Source organism: Acinonyx jubatus, chromosome B4 (genome assembly GCF_027475565.1).
Source record: "Acinonyx jubatus isolate Ajub_Pintada_27869175 chromosome B4, VMU_Ajub_asm_v1.0, whole genome shotgun sequence".
Classification (NCBI taxonomy): Eukaryota; Metazoa; Chordata; class Mammalia; order Carnivora; family Felidae; genus Acinonyx; species Acinonyx jubatus.
The window spans coordinates 11,598,437-11,618,377 of NC_069387.1; the positions used below are offsets into that span (position 1 = coordinate 11,598,437).

Genomic DNA, 19,941 nt, shown 5'->3' on the forward strand with positions numbered 1-19,941 from the left:
CTAGATCTGAGGAAGATTCGACAACTTCTATTTGTCCTTCTCTTCCTTTACAATCCTTATTTTAAAATCCTCTTTCTTAATGTTAACTTCATCTCCAAGCTAGATCTGCGTCCTTTCCTTACATCCTCAGTATACCCACACAAGCGGTATTCTATCCCCTGCCCAAAAGAGGTTAAAAACCAGAAGAAATACAAGAAATTGGGATATACATGAACAAAATTGGCATAAGAAGAATAAATCTTTCCTGGAATTTTCTTAAAGGTTTTTTTTTCCCTTGGAAAGAAAGCCAAACTGTAAAGTAAAACACACTCAGCTGTTAATAAACAAAAACCTATCATATCTAAAATTCAGTTATTTTCCAAGACGAACTAACATTTTGCTCTGTCTGTTTTTCCTACTATGCACATTTCATTTAGCCCAAATCCTCATTATGGGAAACATTTACATATCCATCTCGCGGCTGCAGCATTTCCTGGGCAGTGAAATATGTGCTCCGTGGTTTCAGAACCCTGGTTCTTACTCATTTTGCCAAAAGCAGCAAATCTTTAAAAATGAAATTTTCCAGGCACTTAGCCCCTAAATCAACCTTGTGGGGATAGATGAGTTTGAAACTTATCGGCCCACAAAACGTCTCACAGCCTTTAAAAATGTCATCAGCCTTCCCCCTGGGTAGTGTGACCGGTGACACCCTGTGTCACAGCCCGAGCAGCTGAAAATGAATGTACCAACCCAGCGTTTTGAACCTTTATTAAGTTTCTTCTTTGCCGACAGCCTAATCCCTCACAGGCCTGTTGATTCCTGTTCATTTGTTCTCATTAAATGGATCTCTATGCTGGAGCCGTGTTTTGAACAAAGTTCAGCTATGTGGGGAGGTTCAGGGCTCGTCTGGGGGCAGAACTCCCACTACAGCTGTCACCCGCCAGGCTGACGTGGGCCCAGAACCAGCCATGCGGCTCTGTGTCCGGGACTTCTAGAATCCAGCCCTGCCTCCTGCTCTGCCCATCCCTTGCAGCTCCGGACTCTGTCTTACCCCTTCCTGGATGTCCAGTCCCGACCAGAGCCTGCCCCTGCCCCATGTGGGTCTCAAGCATGTACTGGATCCTTCCCTAGGTGTCCTAGCCATGCAAACAAGTTGAAACGGGGGGGGGGGGGGGGGCGGGGATCATAGAGCCACAGCATCTTAAAGCCAGGAAGAACATTAGAAATTTCTAGTCTGGCCTCCTCATGTTCAAATGAGGAAATCTTGGTCCACAAAACGCATCATGGCCTGGTAATGCACATCAGAGCAGAAAGCAGGACTGCCTGAGAACCCATGGTCTTATGGGATGAATTGTATTTGGAGCATCTAAGAAACATTTTCACTCCTGTTAGGTTGGTCAGCTGACTGTTGGTACCTCCAGAACTGTATGTGGCTTGCACCAACACCCTAATATAATCTTGTAAAGATCAATTTTGAAAGGGTTCGGAGGAAGAGGGGTGATAGCATTATGATTTGTGCCAACTTCTGCTTTTATATTTGTTGTATATTAATGGCCCAAACTGTGACCTTCCAAATACCCAGTTTGGTCATGGTAGGTTGGTAATGTGCATTTTAGGGGAACTTGTGGCAAATTGGTTACCAACCCATCATCTGCTGGGGATAGTATTACAGACAATAAGATGAGAAGCACTTGCACACAGAAGGTTTGGGGGTTGGTTTGGGAGTATATGGGGCTCTGGTTAATAACATGGAAAGGTGGACTTACATGCGTGTTTACTTTAGATCATCACCTCTTTGCCACTTATCAAATCACAGTTTTAGCTCTGTGCCGCCTCTGCCCATAGAATGTGTGATTTCTTTGCTCACATGGTACTTGTAACATACACACAGCAGGTTTTCTCAGTTTGGGTGGAAATGGCTCTTCCTTCCGTGCAGAATGTCCAGCCGCCGCCATGGACGTGCAGCCACTACAGATCCTTACACTGTCTTGTCTTCCAGGCTCTGCGGCTACCCTCCCTTTTACGATGAAAATGACTCCAAGCTCTTTGAGCAGATCCTCAAGGCGGAATATGAGTTTGACTCGCCCTATTGGGACGACATCTCTGACTCTGGTAGGTATCTCCACTCCCCATGGGTGGCCCCTGGGACCCTAGGTCCAGACCACCTGACTGTGACAGGCCTGGGGGGTTCGGAGCGGTCCTGAGGCTCCCAAGGACGTTTCCTTAGCTTCGTACTTGGACTTGACCTGCCACGTGGAAGATAGGCTGGGGACGTCTGACCCGAGCCAGATTGAGGGATGGGACTGACTCCTCCACCACTCTTAGCCGTGCCCTGATCTGGGCGCTCCAGGACTGAACCAGTATCAGCTAACGTTTATTGAGTGCTTATTGTGCCCATGTGCTAGCTTACTTGGTCCTCAGGACAACCTATCCCATAGGTGTTACTATTATCCCCACTTGACAGGTGAATTAACTGAGGCCCCAGAAGGTGAAATGCCTTGACTGAAACCACACAGCTAGTAAGTGGCAGATCTGGGATTTGAACCCAAGCCCTCATGCCATAGCCCACGTCTCAGCTCCTGTGCCACACTGAAACGTTCCCAGAGCCGTTCACCATTTCCTCCTCAGGGATAAAGATCAAAACCAAGGCTCACGTAAACTGACGAATCTCTCGAGCCTCAGTGTCTTCCTGAGGAGGTCAGGATGATAATAATACTCCTCCCTACCAAAGTGGGTGGTGCAAGGATTAAATGAAATAATAAATAGGGCAGAGCCCTGCACTTACCGGTGAGCTGTTCAGATATCGCATTTTATTATTTGAGTTATTTCCTCCTAACTGGAAACACCTGCTTTATTCCTCAGCAAAATTGCATGTTCATCGTGATCGGCTAGGTGGGCCGCGAGGGGGCTCCTTGAGGGCTGTGTATCCGCAGGGCTTGCCCAGGACCTGGTGGCCTTGGTAGAGGCCTTGGGGATTTTGTTGAATCAGTGATGTCTGAAACACAGAGAGGACGTCAACAAGGCAGCTCTCTTGGCAGCAATGAGCTCAGGGAGAGGCATATGATAACAAAGACGTTTGATCTCTGAACCGAAGATGTCACCAGCTGCCAAAGAGAAGGGCTTTGACTTGGGAAGGCTGGGTCCGACGCCTGGCTTGGCTGCCTCCTCGTTCGCACTGTCACCCCTTAAGAGTGCCAAGTCTTGGCTTCCCTTTCCCCCAAACACTGATTCCCGCCTGCCTCCCATGTCCAGGTACCCAAGAGGGTTGGGGGGCATGGGAGGGGCTGGTCTGTTTTTCATGTGCCACACAATGTTCCTGAAGGCCTGGTGGCATCAGATTGTCACATCACAAGCCACAGACTGATTCCACCCCTTGTGCTTTCTTTTTGAACAGCAAAAGATTTCATTCGGAATCTGATGGAGAAAGATCCAAATAAAAGATACACTTGTGAGCAAGCCGCTCGGCACCCATGGTAAGAAAAATGACCCAGTAGAAGGACCTAATGCCATCTGATGCCTTCTCAGAGTAAAGTCCCTCTTAGCTGCTCTTTTTTTTTTCAATATCTGAAGTTTATTGTCAAATTGGTTTCCATACAACACCCAGTGCTCATCCCAAAAGGTGCCCTCCTCAATACCCATCACCCACCCTCCCCTCCCTCCCACCCCCCATCAACCCTCAGTTTGTTCTCAGTTTTTAAGAGTCTCTTATGCTTTTGCTCTCTCCCACTCTAACCTCTTTTTTTTTTTCCTTCCCCTCCCCCATGGGTTTCTGTTAGTTTCTTAGGACCCACATAAGAGTGAAACCATACGGTATCTGTCTTTCTCTGTATGACTTATTTCACTTAGCGTAACACTCTCCAGTTCCATCCACGTTGCTACAAAGGGCCATATTTCATTCTTTCTCATTGCCACGTAGTACTCCATTGTGTATATAAACCACAATTTCTTTATCCATTCATCAGTTGATAGTCATTTAGGCTCTTTCCATACTTTGTCTATTGTTGAGAATGCTGCTATAAACATTGGGGTACAAGTGCCCCTATGTGTCAGTACTCCTGTATCCCTTGGGTAAATTCCTAGCAGTGCTATTGCTGGGTCATAGGGTAGGTCTATTTTTAATTTTTTGAGGAACCTCCACAATGTTTTCCAGAGTGGCTGCACCAATTTGCATTCCCACCAACAGTGCAAGAGGGTTCCCGTTTCTCCACATCCTCACCAGCATCTATAGTCTCCTGATTTGTTCATTTTGGCCACTCTGACTGGCGTGAGGTGATATCTGAGTGTGGTTTTGATTTGTATTTCCCTGATGAGGAGCGACGTTGAGCATCTTTTCATGTGCCTGTTGGCCATCTGGATGTCTTCTTTAGAGAAGTGTCTATTCATGTTTTCTGCCATTTCTTCACTGGATTATTTGTTTTTCGGGTGTGGAGTTTGGTGAGCTCTTTATAGATTTTGGATACTAGCCCTTTGTCCTATATGTCATTTGCAAATATCTTTTCCCATTCCATTGGTTGCCTTTTTGTTTTGTTGGTTGTTTCCTTTGCTGTTCAGAAGCTTTTTATCTTCATAAGGTCCCAGTAGTTCATTTTTGATTTTAATTCCCTTGCCTTTGGGGATGTGTCTAGTAAGAAATTGCTACAGCTGAGGTCAGAGAGGTCTTTTCCTGCTTTCTCCTCTAGGGTTTCGATGGTTTCCTATCTCACATTCAGGTCCTTTATCCATTTTGAGTTTATTTTTGTGAATGGTGTGAGAAAGTGGTCTAGTTTCAATCTTCTGCATGTTGCTGTCCAGTTCTCCCAGCACCATTTGTTAAAGAGACTGTCTTTTTTCCATTGGATAGTCTTTCCTGCTTTGTCAGGGATTAGTTGGCCATACATTTGTGCGTCTAGTTCTGAGGTTTCTATTCTATTCCATTGGTCTATGTGTCTGTTTTTGTGCCAATACCATGCTGTCTTGATGATTACAGCTTTGCAGTAGAGGCTAAAGTCTGGGATTGTGATGCCTCCTGCTTTGGTCTTCTTCAAAATTACTTTGGCTATTCGGGGCCTTTTGTGGTTCCATATGAGTTTTAGCATTGCTTGTTCTAGTTTCGAGAAGAATGCTGGTGCAATTTTGATTGGGATTGCATTGAATGTATAGATAGCTTTGGGTAGTATTGACATTTTGACAATATTTATTCTTCCAATCCATGAGCACCGAATGTTTTTCCATTTCTTTATGTCTTCTTCAATTTCCTTCATAAGCTTTCTAGAGTTTTCAGCATACAGATCTTGTACATCTTTGGTTAGATTTATTCCTAGGTATTTTATGCTTCTTGGTGCAATTGTGAATGGGATCAGTTTCTTTATTTGTCTTTCTGTTGCTTCATTATTAGCATATAAGAATGCAACTGATTTCTGTACGTTGATTTTGTATCCTGCGACTTTGCTGAATTCATGTATCAGTTCTGGCAGACTTCTGGTGGAGTCTATCGGATTTTCCATGTATAATATCATGTCCCTCTTAGCTGCTCTTAATTGTGGAATGATTTCATCTCCAACCAGTGGCTTTCACCCTGTCCTCGTGGCAACACTTGAGCTACTCTGTTCCCTCAGGCCACAGTCTTCTGAATGCATGGGGGACAAGCGAAGCGTACAAAAAGTAGCTTTAGGGTTTTCATTTTACATCAAGTATCTTAGGATCATTTTTATTGAAGGTCATTCTTCAAGGAGTCATTCAGATTGGAGTTTGATTCCTTGAGCTTACCGTTCGATAGGGAAGTGAATTGATGTTATTCTTCTCCTCGTAAAATGCTTTTCATCTTCATGTGCCTTCAACCCCAGAGGCATTTATCGCTAGTGCATGGTGTTGTGTATGACTACATTTCTCCGCAGTGCCCTTGAAGCCACTTACCAGGTTTGAACCCAGCTTCACGATCCCCTAGGTGTTACTCTGCATTTATACTTTACTTCTCTGAGCCTCCATTTTCTTTACCTTACAATGAGAACAGCGATACCCAGTTTACGGGGCTGATGTAAGAAATAATTGAGATTGTGCCTGTGAAGGGTTTAACACAATGTCTGGCACATAGTAAATGTTTCATTAAGATATTTTCATTAAACTGCCAGGAGCAGCCATCTGACAACAAAGACCAGGAATGGCAGAATATATGGTCTGATGAAAACAAACAGACTTCGACTTCAGGAGAAATTCCCCTAAAAAGCGTTCGAGAAAACTGCCCCCTTGTCTATTCTACCCTGTAGCATTTCCTCCAGAGTCTCACACGCTGGTTAGTCTTCCAAAGGGGACCTGCTCAGGGGAGCTTCATGACCTGGTTTCACAGACGGTCCCCAACCCGATGATTTTTTTGATTTTACGACGGTGTGAAAGAGATACACATTCAGTAGAAGCTGTACTATAAGCTAAAGTGAGTGGTCTGAGTACGGTTAGGGTAGGCTGGGCTGAGCTCTGATGTTTGGTAGGTGAGGTGTCTTAAAATGCACATTCAATACATGGTATTTTCAACATCTGATGGATTTATTGGGACTTGGCCCCACTGTAAGTCAAGGAAGATCTGAACTTAATGTATAACAACAGTTGTCATTTATGGGGCATGAGTTCTGGTTCAGGTACTGTTCTCATTGCGTTAACGTATCATCTCATGTTTTTCTTTATAATGGCTCTGTAAGGTAGGTTTTATCTCCATTTCAGAGATAAGAGAATCAATTTAGAGAGACAAGGTAACTAACTTATCCTTAGCCAAGACTGCATAACCACTACCTAGTGGTGAAGCCAGAATGGTTTCCGGCCAGAACTGACTTCAAAATAAGTGTTCTTCACCACCACCCTGTAAAGACCAGTAAAAGGAAGACAGGAAGGGCCGCAGGGAAGGAGAAGATGTTTCTGAATAAGGAGGTAGATTTGATTGTACATATTTTAATCAGCTTATATAAATGATAGTTTTTAATAAGTTACATTGGACAGCAGGTTAAAGTATGAGGCAATAAAGTTAGTAAAGCTTTTTCTTACTTTATCAACAATTGGAGGAAATGCTTGGGATGAGAGTAGGGGGCAGGGCAGTTTTCTTGCGTGCTGTTAAGGGGAATTTCTCCTGAAGTCATACGGCCTTTAAAGCTGTATGAAACTCCGTTTTCTCCCAGTTTTGTTGAGACATAGTTGACGGACACTGTATAAGTTTAAGGAAAGTGTCTATCATATAGCGTAAGGATTTGGCATTTCTATGTATTGTCAAGTGATTACCACAATAAGTTTAATTAACATCCATCCGCTTACATAGGTACCCCCCCCCCCCAGTTTCTTTTCCCTGTGACGAGACCTTTTAGGAGTTACTCTCTTAGAACCATAGCCATCGTGTTGTACATGACACCCCAGCGCGTGCTTATTTTGTACATACAAGACGTTGGAGACGATCTGACAGAAGAGGAAAGAGAACCTCTAAAGAAGGGAAGCAATTTCCTTCCTAGGACTTGTCCACTAATCTGGCCTCGCTGTGTGGAAGACAGGAAGGATCCCCGCTGAGACCTGGTCTCTCCTTCACCAGGTGTTTTTGACGAACAAAAGAAGGGAGAGGGTCTGGCAGAGGCCTTCCAGAGGGGCCGAGTCTCCCTGAGAGAAGGCCTTCCCAGACTGTCCAGGGAGGGGAGGTGTTCCAGGCGGGGCAAGCGGCCTGGGCCTCGCTCAGGAGCCTAAACCCACCTCTGTCCTGGAGCCACCACTCTCAGGTTCCTGGAGGGGGCGTAGGCACAGGAGCGAGGCGGGAGGGCACGAGAAGGAAGACATGGCCGGCAGAGTTCTCTGGGGTAGCCTGCTTGAGGGCAGGTCCCAGCTACCCCCCTCCCAAAGACCAGGAATGGTAGAATATGTGTTACTGCATCTGTGGGCTCCTGAGCTCTGTGGGCCCCTGTGTCGGACTGAAATCATAAATGACAGCAGTGTATATCCTGCAGGGCTTTTCAAGGGATTCGTGACATACAAATAATACAAATAAGAAGAGGACCTAGCACCTAACAGATCTCTGATCTATAGGAGTTGCCCTTAATTTACGACCGTAGGAAGTAATTTGTATTTTCCCTTTGGGCAGTGGGGGCCCCTCACAGGTTTTAAGCCAGGTGATGAGATTTGTGTCTCAGAAAGCTCAACCGGTTGCAGAAGAGAGGCCGAATTGCTGGCCACGGGGCAAGGGAGGCTGGCGGGGAGGTGCAGAGTGGAGGCGGAGTGGGGGATGGCCCAGAGAAGGGTGGAGGGGGCCTGTCCAGAGCCACAGGGAGGAAGCAGGATGGAGAACACACTGAGGGGTGGGGAGCCGCAGCTTGGGGCAGAGCGCTGCTGGGACAGAGGGGTCTGAAGTCCTTCCCGAGGTGCCAGGGGGAGGGCCTGGGCGGGTGAGATGCCTCCACTGTGAGGAGCAGGAGGGAGGGCCCAGGAGCCCTCTGTCCCGGTGCTGAAGGTGGGGGCCCTTTGCTGAGTGAGTCTGGAGCCCAGGAAGGGGGTCGGGCTAGAGACAGAGACTTCACAGTTGTCTGCCTGGGTCACGGTACGATGTATCCGCGTATCCACGTGTGAGCTGCACAAATTAATGCCTTTGTACTGTAGAGCTGGGTTTTTGCCAACGCTTTACAATTTTTTTTACGCGCATTTCAAAAATCCCAGGAAGTCAAACATTAGAAAATGGTACCAATGAATGCACTTGACTCAGACATCATTGAAATGCCCCACTGCCTGCATTTATGATATGCCTGTTTCTTTTATGTAAAATTGCTCGGGCTGAGAGCACCTGATTCAACAGAGAGCTGGCAGAAAGTGGGGTAATTATTCCAGGGAGCACAGCTTTATCAACACTACCATTCTAGAAGCTGTGCTCTTGGCACATCGATTACATCCAGAGAACATGATCTCTTATTCTGCACTCGCTCTTCCGGCTGAACCAAGGCTACCAAGAGCCAGGAGGGGCTCTGGAAGTCCCAGACCCCTTTCCTCAGACTCAAAACAGACCGTGCCAGGCAAGACAGGGTTCCTTTCAGAGCTGTCTGTGGGTAGGGTGGTCGGCCCATCTTGCCAGGTCTTTCCTGTGCCCCCCTGATCTTTTAAAAATTTTAAATGTTTGTTCATTTTTGAGAGAGGGAGACATCTGCTTTTGTGAGTGGGGGAGGGGCAGAGAGAGAGACGGAGACACAGAATCCGAAGCAGATATCAGGCTCTGAGCTGTCAGCACAGAGCCTGACATGTGGCTGGAACTCACGAGCCAGGAGATTACGACCTGAGCTGAAATTGGACGCTTAACCGACTGAGCCACCCAGGTCCCCTCCCAAGCCCCTGCCATGAGAGGCTACGGCTTTCTCGTGGCGGCACATGGTGAGGAACCAGCAGCCTGCAGCTGCTGGCTGAAGGTAGGAACTGGCAAGTGGCAAGATGGGAGCCGTTCCTTCTTACAGGGAGGCATCTTGATGGGGTTTGTTCATCTGGTTCGGAGCGTTCTGAACCTCTGTCTCTAGTTGCGTTGACAAGGAAACCAAAGTGGTGACTCTTGGGCATCCATGCCCCAGGCAACACTTGGCAATGTGTCCACCTAGGAGGGGACATCGTGTGTTGGCCAGGCCAGGGTGGCATCTGCAGCCCTCTCCTCAGTGTTCCTGGGTCCCCTCCCCTCTTCTGGGCTCCAGCCAGCCGAGCTCTGGTTGACCGTAGGAATTGGGAAGCAGCCCAGGAGTCTGGGAAACTGGTCTCTGGGGGTACACAGCAGCATCACCAAGCCTGTCCTGAGAAAGTGGCTAGAAAAATGCAAAATCAGACCTATGGAGGTACAGCAGACCACGTACAGAACACAAAAACACCAGAAGGCAAGGAGAGATGAGTTTGATGATTTGGGTGTGGAGAAAGAGAGCAAGAGAGACCTCACAAAGTGCGATTTATACGAATGCCATCTGCATTGTTAGCATGAGGTTAAAACTGGAAAGCAAGGTGGGGTGCCTGGCCGGCTCAGTCGGTAGAGCACGCAACTCTCGATCTTGGGTGTGTGAGTTCAAGCCCCATGCTGTGTGTAGAGATTACTAAAAAATCAAATATTTAAAAAAGTAGAAACAAGGGAGATAGGAATGGAATGTGGGCGCCATAGCTTTGTGTGTGTGTGTGTGTGTGTGTGTGTGTGTGTGTGTGCGCGCGCGCGCACAGATTTATAAGGAGATTCCTCTGTGTCGGAGGCATCATTCAATTCCTAGGACCATCAAGGTACTAGAGTCCCTTCCAATTCTAAATTGTAGGATTCTGTGCCTCTGGTGTTGCTGATGAATCATGCTAAAGTCAGGAGCACCGAGCATTGTGAGTGTCATATATTGTCATTGTAATGTCGCTGGCTTGTGAGCAGCAGTAACCATTTCCATGGTGGTGCCCATTTGAGGAAGATCGTGTGCAGTCATGGGCCAAGGTGGCCTCGCTTCCCCAAGGAGAGTGCCCCAATGGGGGCCTCTGGGCCACGTCTGCCCTGCCTGGTCTTACTCAGCTACAGCACACCCCGGGACTGTGGGAAGCGAGCATGGAACATTCCTAAAATAATTGGAAGTTTGCATTTTCCTTACATCTCAGCCCATGCTAGCCCACAGAGAAGGGAGTTTCCCTGACCCCCTCGCGGGTCTGTTTGGTTTGGAGCGTCGCTCTGCCCTGCGGTGGTGCTCAGCCCAAGGAACCCCGTATTCCTACCACTTCTGCCTGCTCGTTTCCAAGAAAGCACTGGCCACCAATGAGTTGGAATTGGCCTTCTTTTCTGAGGATGTAGCATTTAAAAACGGTGCAGGAGGAAACACTCACATGAATTGTCTAGCAGGAAGAGCTTAATAAAGATGTCTGCAGTCCGCTAACCTTGTTCCTTGGATTTGCCCGCTAGTCTGTTTCTGTGTCATTGATGTGTGTCTGGGGACAGGGGGCGACTAGCAGTCGTTGGAATTGGAAACCTGGTTCTCTTGAGTCAGTTTCTGAGTGTCCCCTTGACTAAGGATTTGCAGCCCCGCTGGGAAAAAGACAGAGTCTATGGTTGGAAGAGCGGGAATATCAGACCGCATTCCAAAGTTGGGCCCTGCCTGGCACAGACTAAACATCACATCCATCAACCATGTTTTCGATTTTAAAGTGAAAGGCTGGGTGGGTGGGGACAGATTTTTCCTCGGGGGTAATCTGTCTGAAGAAGTCCTAAGCTTATTCTTTTCATGTCCCCAAAACAGTTGGACATAATACTGTGGCATCTAGGCTGTTTGGGGTTCAGGGCCATCTGGGTCTGGGAGATGACAGGTTTCCTCACTTCCTCACTAACCAGTCACCTTCCAGCCAGAAAGGATGCTCAGTGTTCCTGGCATCTCTCTCTCTGCCCCTTAACTTTTCAGATGCAAAAAATGATTTCGTAGGTAACAGATACCAGCCTAGAATTTAACAGTTTGGTGTTAAATGAAAGGGAAGATGGGGCGCCTGGGTGGCTCAGTGGGTTAAGCGTCCGACTTCGGCTCAGGTCATGATCTCACGCTTCGTGAGTTCAAGCCTTGCGTCGGGCTCTGTGCTGACAGCTCAGAGCCTGGAGCCTATTTTGGATTCTGTGTCTCCCTCTCTCTTTCTTCCCCTTCCCCACTCATGCTCTGTCTCTCTCTCCTCCAAAAATAAACATTAAAAACTTTTTAAAAAATGAAAGAGAAGATACGGGAGGTTCCAAGTGCAAAAAAGAATGAGAGCAAAACACAGCTTCCTCTGAAACTAGGGGAGAAGGCCAGGTGATTAAATGTAGAGCAGGGGTGGTGTCGAGGTTGAGGGGAGTGTGTGGGAGAAGAATGAGCTGCAAGTGACCTCCAGGTGACCAAATGAGCCTGGAGATTGTAAGCCGAGAGAGAGAGGAGGGAGGAGGAAGGGAGGGAAGGAGAGGTGGTAAAGCAGGAGGAGGAAGTCACAGGACAGGAGGATAATTCCTAGGTAGTTTCTAAGGACAGAGGTGAAGAGCAGACCCACCCTCTTCCCTGCTGGTGGAAGGCTATGGAGCAAGCAAGAACTAATGCCCAGTAACATCAGGGACCCAGCTGAATGCAGAGTGGATCCAGTCCCAGCAGTTCAGAGAATTCTTATGGGAAATGTAGGGGAAGATTTGGCAAGCAGGGCTGAGCTGAGGCTGGGCACCCTCTCCCTGAGCATGGAGGAAGTATAGGCGAGAACATGGCAGAGCTTAACTCTGCTGGAAAGGACCAGAAGGATGCTCTGGGCCCGGGATGTGAGCAGGTCCGTGATGCAGAGGGCCTGGAAAGGGCAGAAGGAAGGGGTCTCTAGCAGGAGAAAGCTGGGAAGACGGCCCTGGGCAGGGATCTGGTGGTCAGACCAGGCAGGAAACACATGTGGGACCTCAGAACTGCAGGTGGAGAGCTGGTGAGATGGAGACGGAGGGAAAGGGAAAACTGGATTCAAGTTGCCTTGTGGCTTCTGATGTCGCAGGAATTGGGGCCGAAAGGGAAGAAGTGGGAACCAGGCCGAGAGGTCAACGAATCTCTGGGAGGGTGCTGAGTATAGAAGGGGGACAGGACTTGGCGGTGGTGGCAGATGGTGTGCATGTAAGACAAGAGCCACACATCCTGGAAGGGCAGCGGGAAGCCACCCTCTCAGTGAACCTCAGGACAGGGACAGGGTTGGGGCTTCCCTGGGAAAGCAGCGTGCGACCCCGCGTCAGAGCACCCCGCCCCCCTCAAGAAACCCTTTTGAAGAAGCATCTTTGCCTCTGTTTCAGGATCGCTGGTGACACAGCCCTCAACAAAAACATCCACGAGTCTGTCAGTGCCCAGATCCGGAAGAACTTCGCAAAAAGCAAATGGAGAGTAAGTCTTGGGCTCATTACATTTACAACGAAGGGTACCTGGGTGGCTCAGTCAGTTAAGCGTCCAACTCTTGAGTTCAGCTTAGGTCATGATCCCAAGGTCATAGGATCGAACCCTGCGTCGGGCTCTGAGCTGACAGCACTGGAGACTGCTTAGGATTCTCTCTCTCTCGCTCTCTCACTCTGTGTGTGTCTCTCTCTCTTCCCCCTCTGCCCTTCCCCCACCTCAAAAAAATTTTTTTTGCGATGAATTGAACCACCCCCATGAAACTTGCCCTACAGTTGGAGCATTTATTATTTCTCAAGGTTACTATCACCCGAGTTTGATGAAAGTCCCCAGAGCCTCACCCAAATAATCTTGCTAATTTTAACTGATAACCATTAAGACTCAAAGGGGATGTCATGGTGTGGGAGGGATGAAGTATGGCTTTAATATTTCCCTTCTGTGATTCAAAAATAGCAATAGTGTCAGCCCTTACTCATTTGCTGTTTCTTAAGAACATAATTCCTGTTGTCTTCCTTTCTGCTGCTGGAACTTTGACTAGCTGACTTTTATGAAAGTGATAGGAAAGGGAGGGTGGGGAAAGACAGGGAATCTGAGTTGAACTCATCGATATTTTCAGCTAAAAATGTGATGGAGTTATACCACTGAGCTTTCCTGGTCATCAACTGGTTACCTAAACCCTATGTTCTAATCAGTGCGGGGAAACAAAATTAATTCCACTGACCCGCTTTATTCAGAGGAAATGCTATTAGTTAGGACACAAGCACTCCTAATAGGAAAATTAAAACTACCTTAAAGCATCACCTTTTAAGAGACCGTCTTACTAGAATACACGTTTTATTCTAGAAGTCACTTCCCTTAAATGACGGAGAGTATTGGTTTACATTTATCCTCTACGTTTACTATGTCTAAAGAGGAGTATTTGTTTAAATCTCCAAAAAACATTTCGGTGGGGGCGAGGGGTGCAAAACATTAGCATCGTTTTGGAAGAAGGGGCAAGACAAGCTTCCTTTCTAAAGTATCATGAGAACGTTTTAAGAAGCTGGAAATGGTTGGGGTAAGTAAGAAGAAACAACCAGACACAGTCTGAGTCTTTTCTAATTAGCTGGACTATTGTGTCTGCCTTTTTCCCCTTTCTTAAATTTCAGCAAGCATTTAATGCCACGGCCGTTGTGAGACATATGAGGAAACTCCATCTCGGCAGCAGCCTGGACAGTTCAAATGCAAGCGTTTCAAGCAGCCTCAGTTTGGCCAGCCAAAAAGATTGTGCGTATGTAGCAAAGACAGAACTTTCCAACTGGCGTGTCAGACAGATCTGGGGTGGGGAGGCGAGCACGGTCCTTTGTGAGCTCCTGCTGTCAGGCACTTCTGATTTAATTCCTCTCGTTGCATGTCCCCCAGCAACCCTGGGACGTTATTTAATTTTAAAGAATGTTTTCGAAACCTTTAATTATTCGATACACACACAACCGTAGGTATGATGAGTTCCATTTTTAGATGGGAAATCTGTGGCTCACGCGCTGCACAGCCATACCTGTCTGGACAAGAGCCCAGACACTTTCGGATCCGCCTCCTTCCCCCGAGGCTCACTTGTCACCGCGTGTCATTCTCAGGGGTTGAGGAAAGGGTGGCAGAGACTCGTGACAGCCTGATCTCATTGGCTTTTAATACCTACTTTTTGATGAGGAGGATGATGCTTGGAGCTGAATTATACGATGTGCACTGGCTTTGCAGTCAGAGTGATAGTGAGAATATTTCACTTTCATCTTTGTGTTAGGCTGTTACATCATTGAGGGCATGTAACATACTCTATTTCTCTCCCCTACTCCCCACTGCTCCCTGGTCTATTTATCTTAATCCCATAGTAGGCCATCTCAGGGGCTTCTGTCCCCCTCAGGCCAGTTGCCTTGATGGTCCCTGTTGGCCCTCATCTCCCTGATCACCAGAACCCTTCAGCTTGGTCCCCCTCTGGGCATCACATTCCATCCCATGACCCTCAGAAAAGAGTTCCCTCCCTCTCTAATTAGTCATCCCATCTCATTTGGGAATGTGAGCCCGGCCGTTTTGCCTGGAAATCTCCATGCGCGTCCCCTGACCCAACCACACGCTGTGGTAGACCCACATTTAATGGATCTCCCCGCGTCGGAGCCTGTAAAGGTCACCGCGAACTATGCTACTGGAGCTGAGCTCCAGGACACTCGTCCCACATCAGGGTTTTCTGATGCCACCGCATACTCTCAGGGAGCATAGTAGGGCGGTGTGTGAGCAATATTTCTAGGCCGGGGCTGCTGGAATTGGAGGAAGAGGCAAACGGCCCCATTTCGATGTGCTCTGTGTCACAGATGGTCCTTAGCCAGGAGTACAGACCACACACGAAATGGGTCGGCAGGGGGATCACATTCTGTCTTCACTCCTCAAGCTTCTACTCATGGGGCTGTTACAAACAACAGTATGTATTCAACACCTAGCCTGCAGCCTAGTACATAGTGAGTGCTCGGTGAGTGGTACCTACCCTGTTACGGATGCCAAACCATGTCATGTTCAAATACAAAGCAGTCAGCAGCGTCAGAGCTAGAACAGGAGGGAAGAGTTGTGTCTAGGAAGAAAGCATTTCAAGGACACATTGCAAAGGTTTTCTACAGGTAGGTGAACATTTAGAGACAGGAGTGTAAGAGTTTGCCATCCCCCCAAACCCTGGAGTGGGAAAGGGGAGCGAATACTTTCTTCTGAAGCTTCGACCCCCTTGTGTCCACTGTCCCCCTTGCAGGTCTGGCACCCTCCACGCTCTGTAGTTTCATTTCTTCTTCATCCGGGGTCTCAGGAGTGGGGGCGGAGCGGAGACCGAGGCCCGCCACTGTGACCACAGTGCACTCCGGGAGCAAGTGACTGGCTCTGGAGGTGGGGCCCAAGGGCGGGGCCGGGGAAGGGGGCCCCCACCGCCCCCGCGGGGCCGCCAGCGCCACCAGCCGCTCCAGAGTGATCCCACCTTGCATGGTGCGCCTTCCTGCACAGGACTGGAAGACAGAAGTTTTTTATGGCCATATTTTATACTGCAATTCTGAAGTGTTCGTTTCTCACAAACTGTACTGACTCAAGGGAGCTGACGTGATAGGATCTGGTGCTGTACATACGAATCTTGCAAAGCTCTGATAGAACGGACCTCCCTCGTCCTCTTTCCCAACCGTCGTCACTTCTGCTCTTCTAGGTGTGGGGAACCGTCTATGTTGTATTTTTTCATTAATGACAAAAAAGGTTTCAACTGGATTATTTAAGTCTCGGTAAATATTGCGCATTAGGGTTTTATTTTTTACCCTTTAAGAAATATGCCCTTCTGATCTTTACTTCTTAGTCACATGACCTGTATCTTTTGCTTATCAGTAGTTGAGTTTTATGTTAACCTTTAAGAGAGGTGTTTAGTTTTGGTTTTTTTCCCTCCAAGGGGAATGTAAAGGTATTTTTAAAAATTCTAATAAGAGGATCGAGAATCTGTCTCCAAGGCGAAGAGTGCACTTTACTTCTATTTTTTCCTCCTTCTCTCCCCTTCCCTGGAGAGGCAGCTCTTTAAGAAAACAACTCAGCAGTCCAGTGAGGCTGCCTTGTCTCCAGGGCCACCTGGGGAGGGAACCTGCAGAAGACCTTTTCCAACACCCCCTCCAGCATGCCCCTGGCCAACCAGAGACCCTAGGGGCCTTCACCGTCAGTGGTCAGAAATAAAGAAGCCTGCTCCCCCAAGACTAAGGCTAAACTTCAGAGGCTTCACTTGCTGTGAAGGAGTTGCCCACCCAGCAAAGATATAAGAGCCTCCCTTCCAGAAGGAACCAGACGCCATTTTGGTTAAAGGGAATGTCTCACACAGCTTATATTTCTCACGATGGTAACACAGAAAAGTCTGCTCTCAGCTATGCAGTTTTAAAGTTAATCTCTCTCGCGCTCTCTCTCTCTCTGTTTTTTAACAATGCATTTCTAATCTTACACTTAAAATGGCCTCCAACTCACACAAGTTGTTTCTGCAGATTTTTACCCTGTTCTTCTATGAATGTTACCCAGGCGAGGAGAGGGAAGTGGCCTTGGAAAAGAGTCCATTTATCTGGGGTGGTAAGGAGAGGTGACCTGCCAGGCAAGCAGGACACTGGCCAGCGTGGTGATGGCCAGCCAGCACTCGCAGCCTTCCCTCTGACCGGGGCAGTCTGAAAACCAAAGACCCGTAGTGGTGGTGTCACCAAAGGTGCCAGTTGCCTGGGATTTAAGAACTTCTTGGGAAGTAGAACTTTCATTGCTAAAACTGGCAATGTCCCAGGCAAAGCGGGCAGCGTTGTTTACCCATGTGATGCATAGGTGTGCAGGGTAGAGCATGGCGTGAAACCCAGGGCAAACCACTTCCCAAGGGGGCTTTGAGGATGCTGTCTTGCAGAGGCTTGCAGGTGGCTCCAAATGCTAGGTTTGCAAAAGCCCTCCCTTGACCCCCTGCCCACCATAATACCATGAGTCTGCATTTCACACCATCAGCCTCAAGCCTGCCATGAGTCCCTGTAGGTCTGCCTGATGGCCCAACAACTCTACTGGCTATGGTCCTCCTGCCCTTCTCCTATAGCTAGCCACATTCGGCAGGTCCTGTTGGTCAAGCCGTCTTGTGGTCAAGCCACACCTATGCCTATGTCCAGGCCAAATGTTTAGTGATAGCCACCCCCCCCCCACACACACACACACATACACACCATGTTTCTAGGCTCAGCAGCTCCATTCTGCCTCCATTAGTATGGCAGTGCAGGTACATATAAGAGCAGACAGGAAGACAGACAGCTGGTCTACCCTGTTCCCAACATGCATCATATGCCCCCAACCCCTTGGCAGGAATCCCACTTGGCATCTGCCACACATGCATCCAGAGCGAAAATCAGGCTGTCGCTCTTCACGATTAATAAAAAAAAAAAAAAAAAAAAACTAAAAAAGTCTATAAAATGACCACAGACCAAGTTGAGAAGCAGGTATTGTGTGAGTTGGATAAGTGTCAATGCCATGCCCGCAGAAGGAAAATGGCATGAATATTACAGAGTATCAGAAAACTGTGGTCTCTCTCCAGGGGCTTTATTAGGGTGTTGCTTACGAACAAGTATAATGGAACATTCTTGTTTCTACAGCACAAGAAAACAAGGAATTAGATGTAACGGGGTGATAATGTGCCCAAATCTGGTACCTGTGATGTGTGCCTGACTGGCTATCAGTTCTTTGCACCTTGTACTAGGTGCAGTCAGTTGCATTTGGAGGGCAACTTCTGAAGGCAAATTCTCTCATGGGTGACTAGATTATTTCCTAGAGCTGATATTTGGGGTGTACCTTCTATTCAATTAGTTTGAAGGTATGTCTCACCAAGACGTGCAGAACAGGCAGGAGATGAGGCCCTGTGGCCAGCGCCCTCTTTGTGGTTCAGATGAGCCTGTGGCTGCACTTGGCCTGGAATGTGTCAACAACGCAGTGTGATGTGTAGGGACTGGTTTCAGCTCAAAAGCCAACTCTGTTGAACTTGACATCAGGCAAATCCATTCTGTCTCAGTGCCACTGGACTTAGGTTATTTCCTATCGTTTTAGGAAGAGAGGAAAATAAACCCAGAATGTGCCTTTTGTTAAGACCTGCCGAGTGGGGTGGCTAAATCCCAGGACCCTCGCTGAAGTCAGGTCCCACCAGTCGTAACTGAGCCTTTCATACGTGCCCACAGCTTCCACTCACTGTGGAAGCCAGCATGTGGCCGAGGCTAACAGATGGCCACCAGCTCCATCACAGGCTTCCTTTCAACCCCAGCCCCTCCCCCAACCATTGGTCTCCTCAGCTTCTCAGAGCTAGTGGATTATTTTTTCATTTGAATATGACATTTTGAACTATCCTTGAGTGGTCTTTCTCTCAGCTGCCCTGTCTGTCCCTCCTCCTCTTCCCCACTTTTCATCTCATCAGTGAGGCAATAGGCAAAGCCATCACTGGTCTGAAATGAGCAGTGAGTGCTCACCCACACAGAGCCCCCACATGACCAACTGCTTTCTGCTCTTAAGCAGGGTACCCTGGGGTCTGGACTGCTCACTGCTTTCCCTCAGCGAGTACACTGCGGCCTGGGGTATTGGGTTGAGATGGGGTAAAGGCAGCTGGATCTGAGAGGGCAGGGAATGCCTACAGGGAGCACACAGGGCCACTTAAAGCCCTTGGGAAAAGAAGAAGGTGCCCAGATAGATTGACAACTAGTCCAGGACAGCGCATGGCCATTGTGGCAGCAGGGCTTACCATCTCCTACTGCCTCTGACCCCGTAAGAGAACAGCAGGATAATGTTCCCCTTCATGTCTCCTTTTTAAAGATAAGAGCCATGTAGAAAGCATACCAAAAAACAAATGAACAAACAAACAAAAAACCAAAAAGCATGTGTGGCTTAGTGTTGTTGACTATGGCAATGATTCTGGTCACTTCTAAAATCCCACCTCACAAGCAGGGAGCAGTTTCATATCCCCACACAAGAGCTTATCTCCTTTGAGAGGGTCCCACTCTCCAACTAGCTGTCAGCACAATGTCCAGGGAACTCAGTAGTCCACCGTGGGGCAAAGCAAGATGGCTTTGGCTCAATGGGCAAGACTCTGGCACTTAGGAAGCATTGGCCGTCTGATGGCAGGGACTTGGCATATGACCCTCAGACTCATTTACCTGCCCGGCACTGACCTCATCCTGTTCATTTACCTACCTTGGTGTCCAGCCTATCCTGGATGGGTTGTGGGTGGGAGAGGGGAACTCCCCTTTAGAACAAAGGTCAAGAACACCAGGGACAAAGGGGAGGGAGCCCAACTGACCCCTCCTGAAAGGGGGTTGACCCTCTCTCTCTCGAGGAGTGACAGCTTCATCTGATTTACCCATTGGGATTTGACATTCTATGAGTAATTTTCAACAGAAAGAAAAGACCATATCCAGTGGGGATGACTCAGCATGTTAAGGCTCTGGCCACCAGGGCTCTGCAGCCCACCCAGAGCTTTAGGTAGGCACTGGAGAAGCCAGGCAGGAACCATGGCCAGGCAGGAACGATGGCCCCAGGGCTGGAGACAGGAGAGCTAGGGTGACTGCCTCTGTGTTACAGCCAGCAACACCCCCTCCTCTGTGTG

At 48.2% G+C, this 19,941-nt stretch overlaps 1 protein-coding gene across 7 annotated transcripts in view; it reads left to right on the forward strand.

The window, feature by feature from the left end:
- Window positions 1-19,150, forward strand: part of CAMK1D (calcium/calmodulin dependent protein kinase ID) — a 503,116-nt gene extending 483,966 nt beyond the window's left edge. For 6 of the 7 annotated variants that reach the window (XM_053225283.1, XM_027073424.2, XM_027073423.2 and 3 more), the window contains 5 exons: window positions 1,979-2,091; window positions 3,374-3,452; window positions 12,722-12,809; window positions 13,961-14,078; window positions 15,580-19,150. In XM_053225283.1, coding sequence (XP_053081258.1) covers window positions 1,979-2,091; window positions 3,374-3,452; window positions 12,722-12,809; window positions 13,961-14,078; window positions 15,580-15,698 — 517 coding nt within the window. In that variant the 3' untranslated portion in view covers window positions 15,699-19,150. Of the gene's footprint in view, window positions 1-1,978; window positions 2,092-3,373; window positions 3,453-12,721; window positions 12,810-13,960; window positions 14,083-15,579 lie in introns of all 7 variants that reach the window. The other variant, XM_027073425.2, reaches the window with a different exon arrangement.
- The last annotated feature ends 791 nt before the right edge of the window (window positions 19,151-19,941 follow it).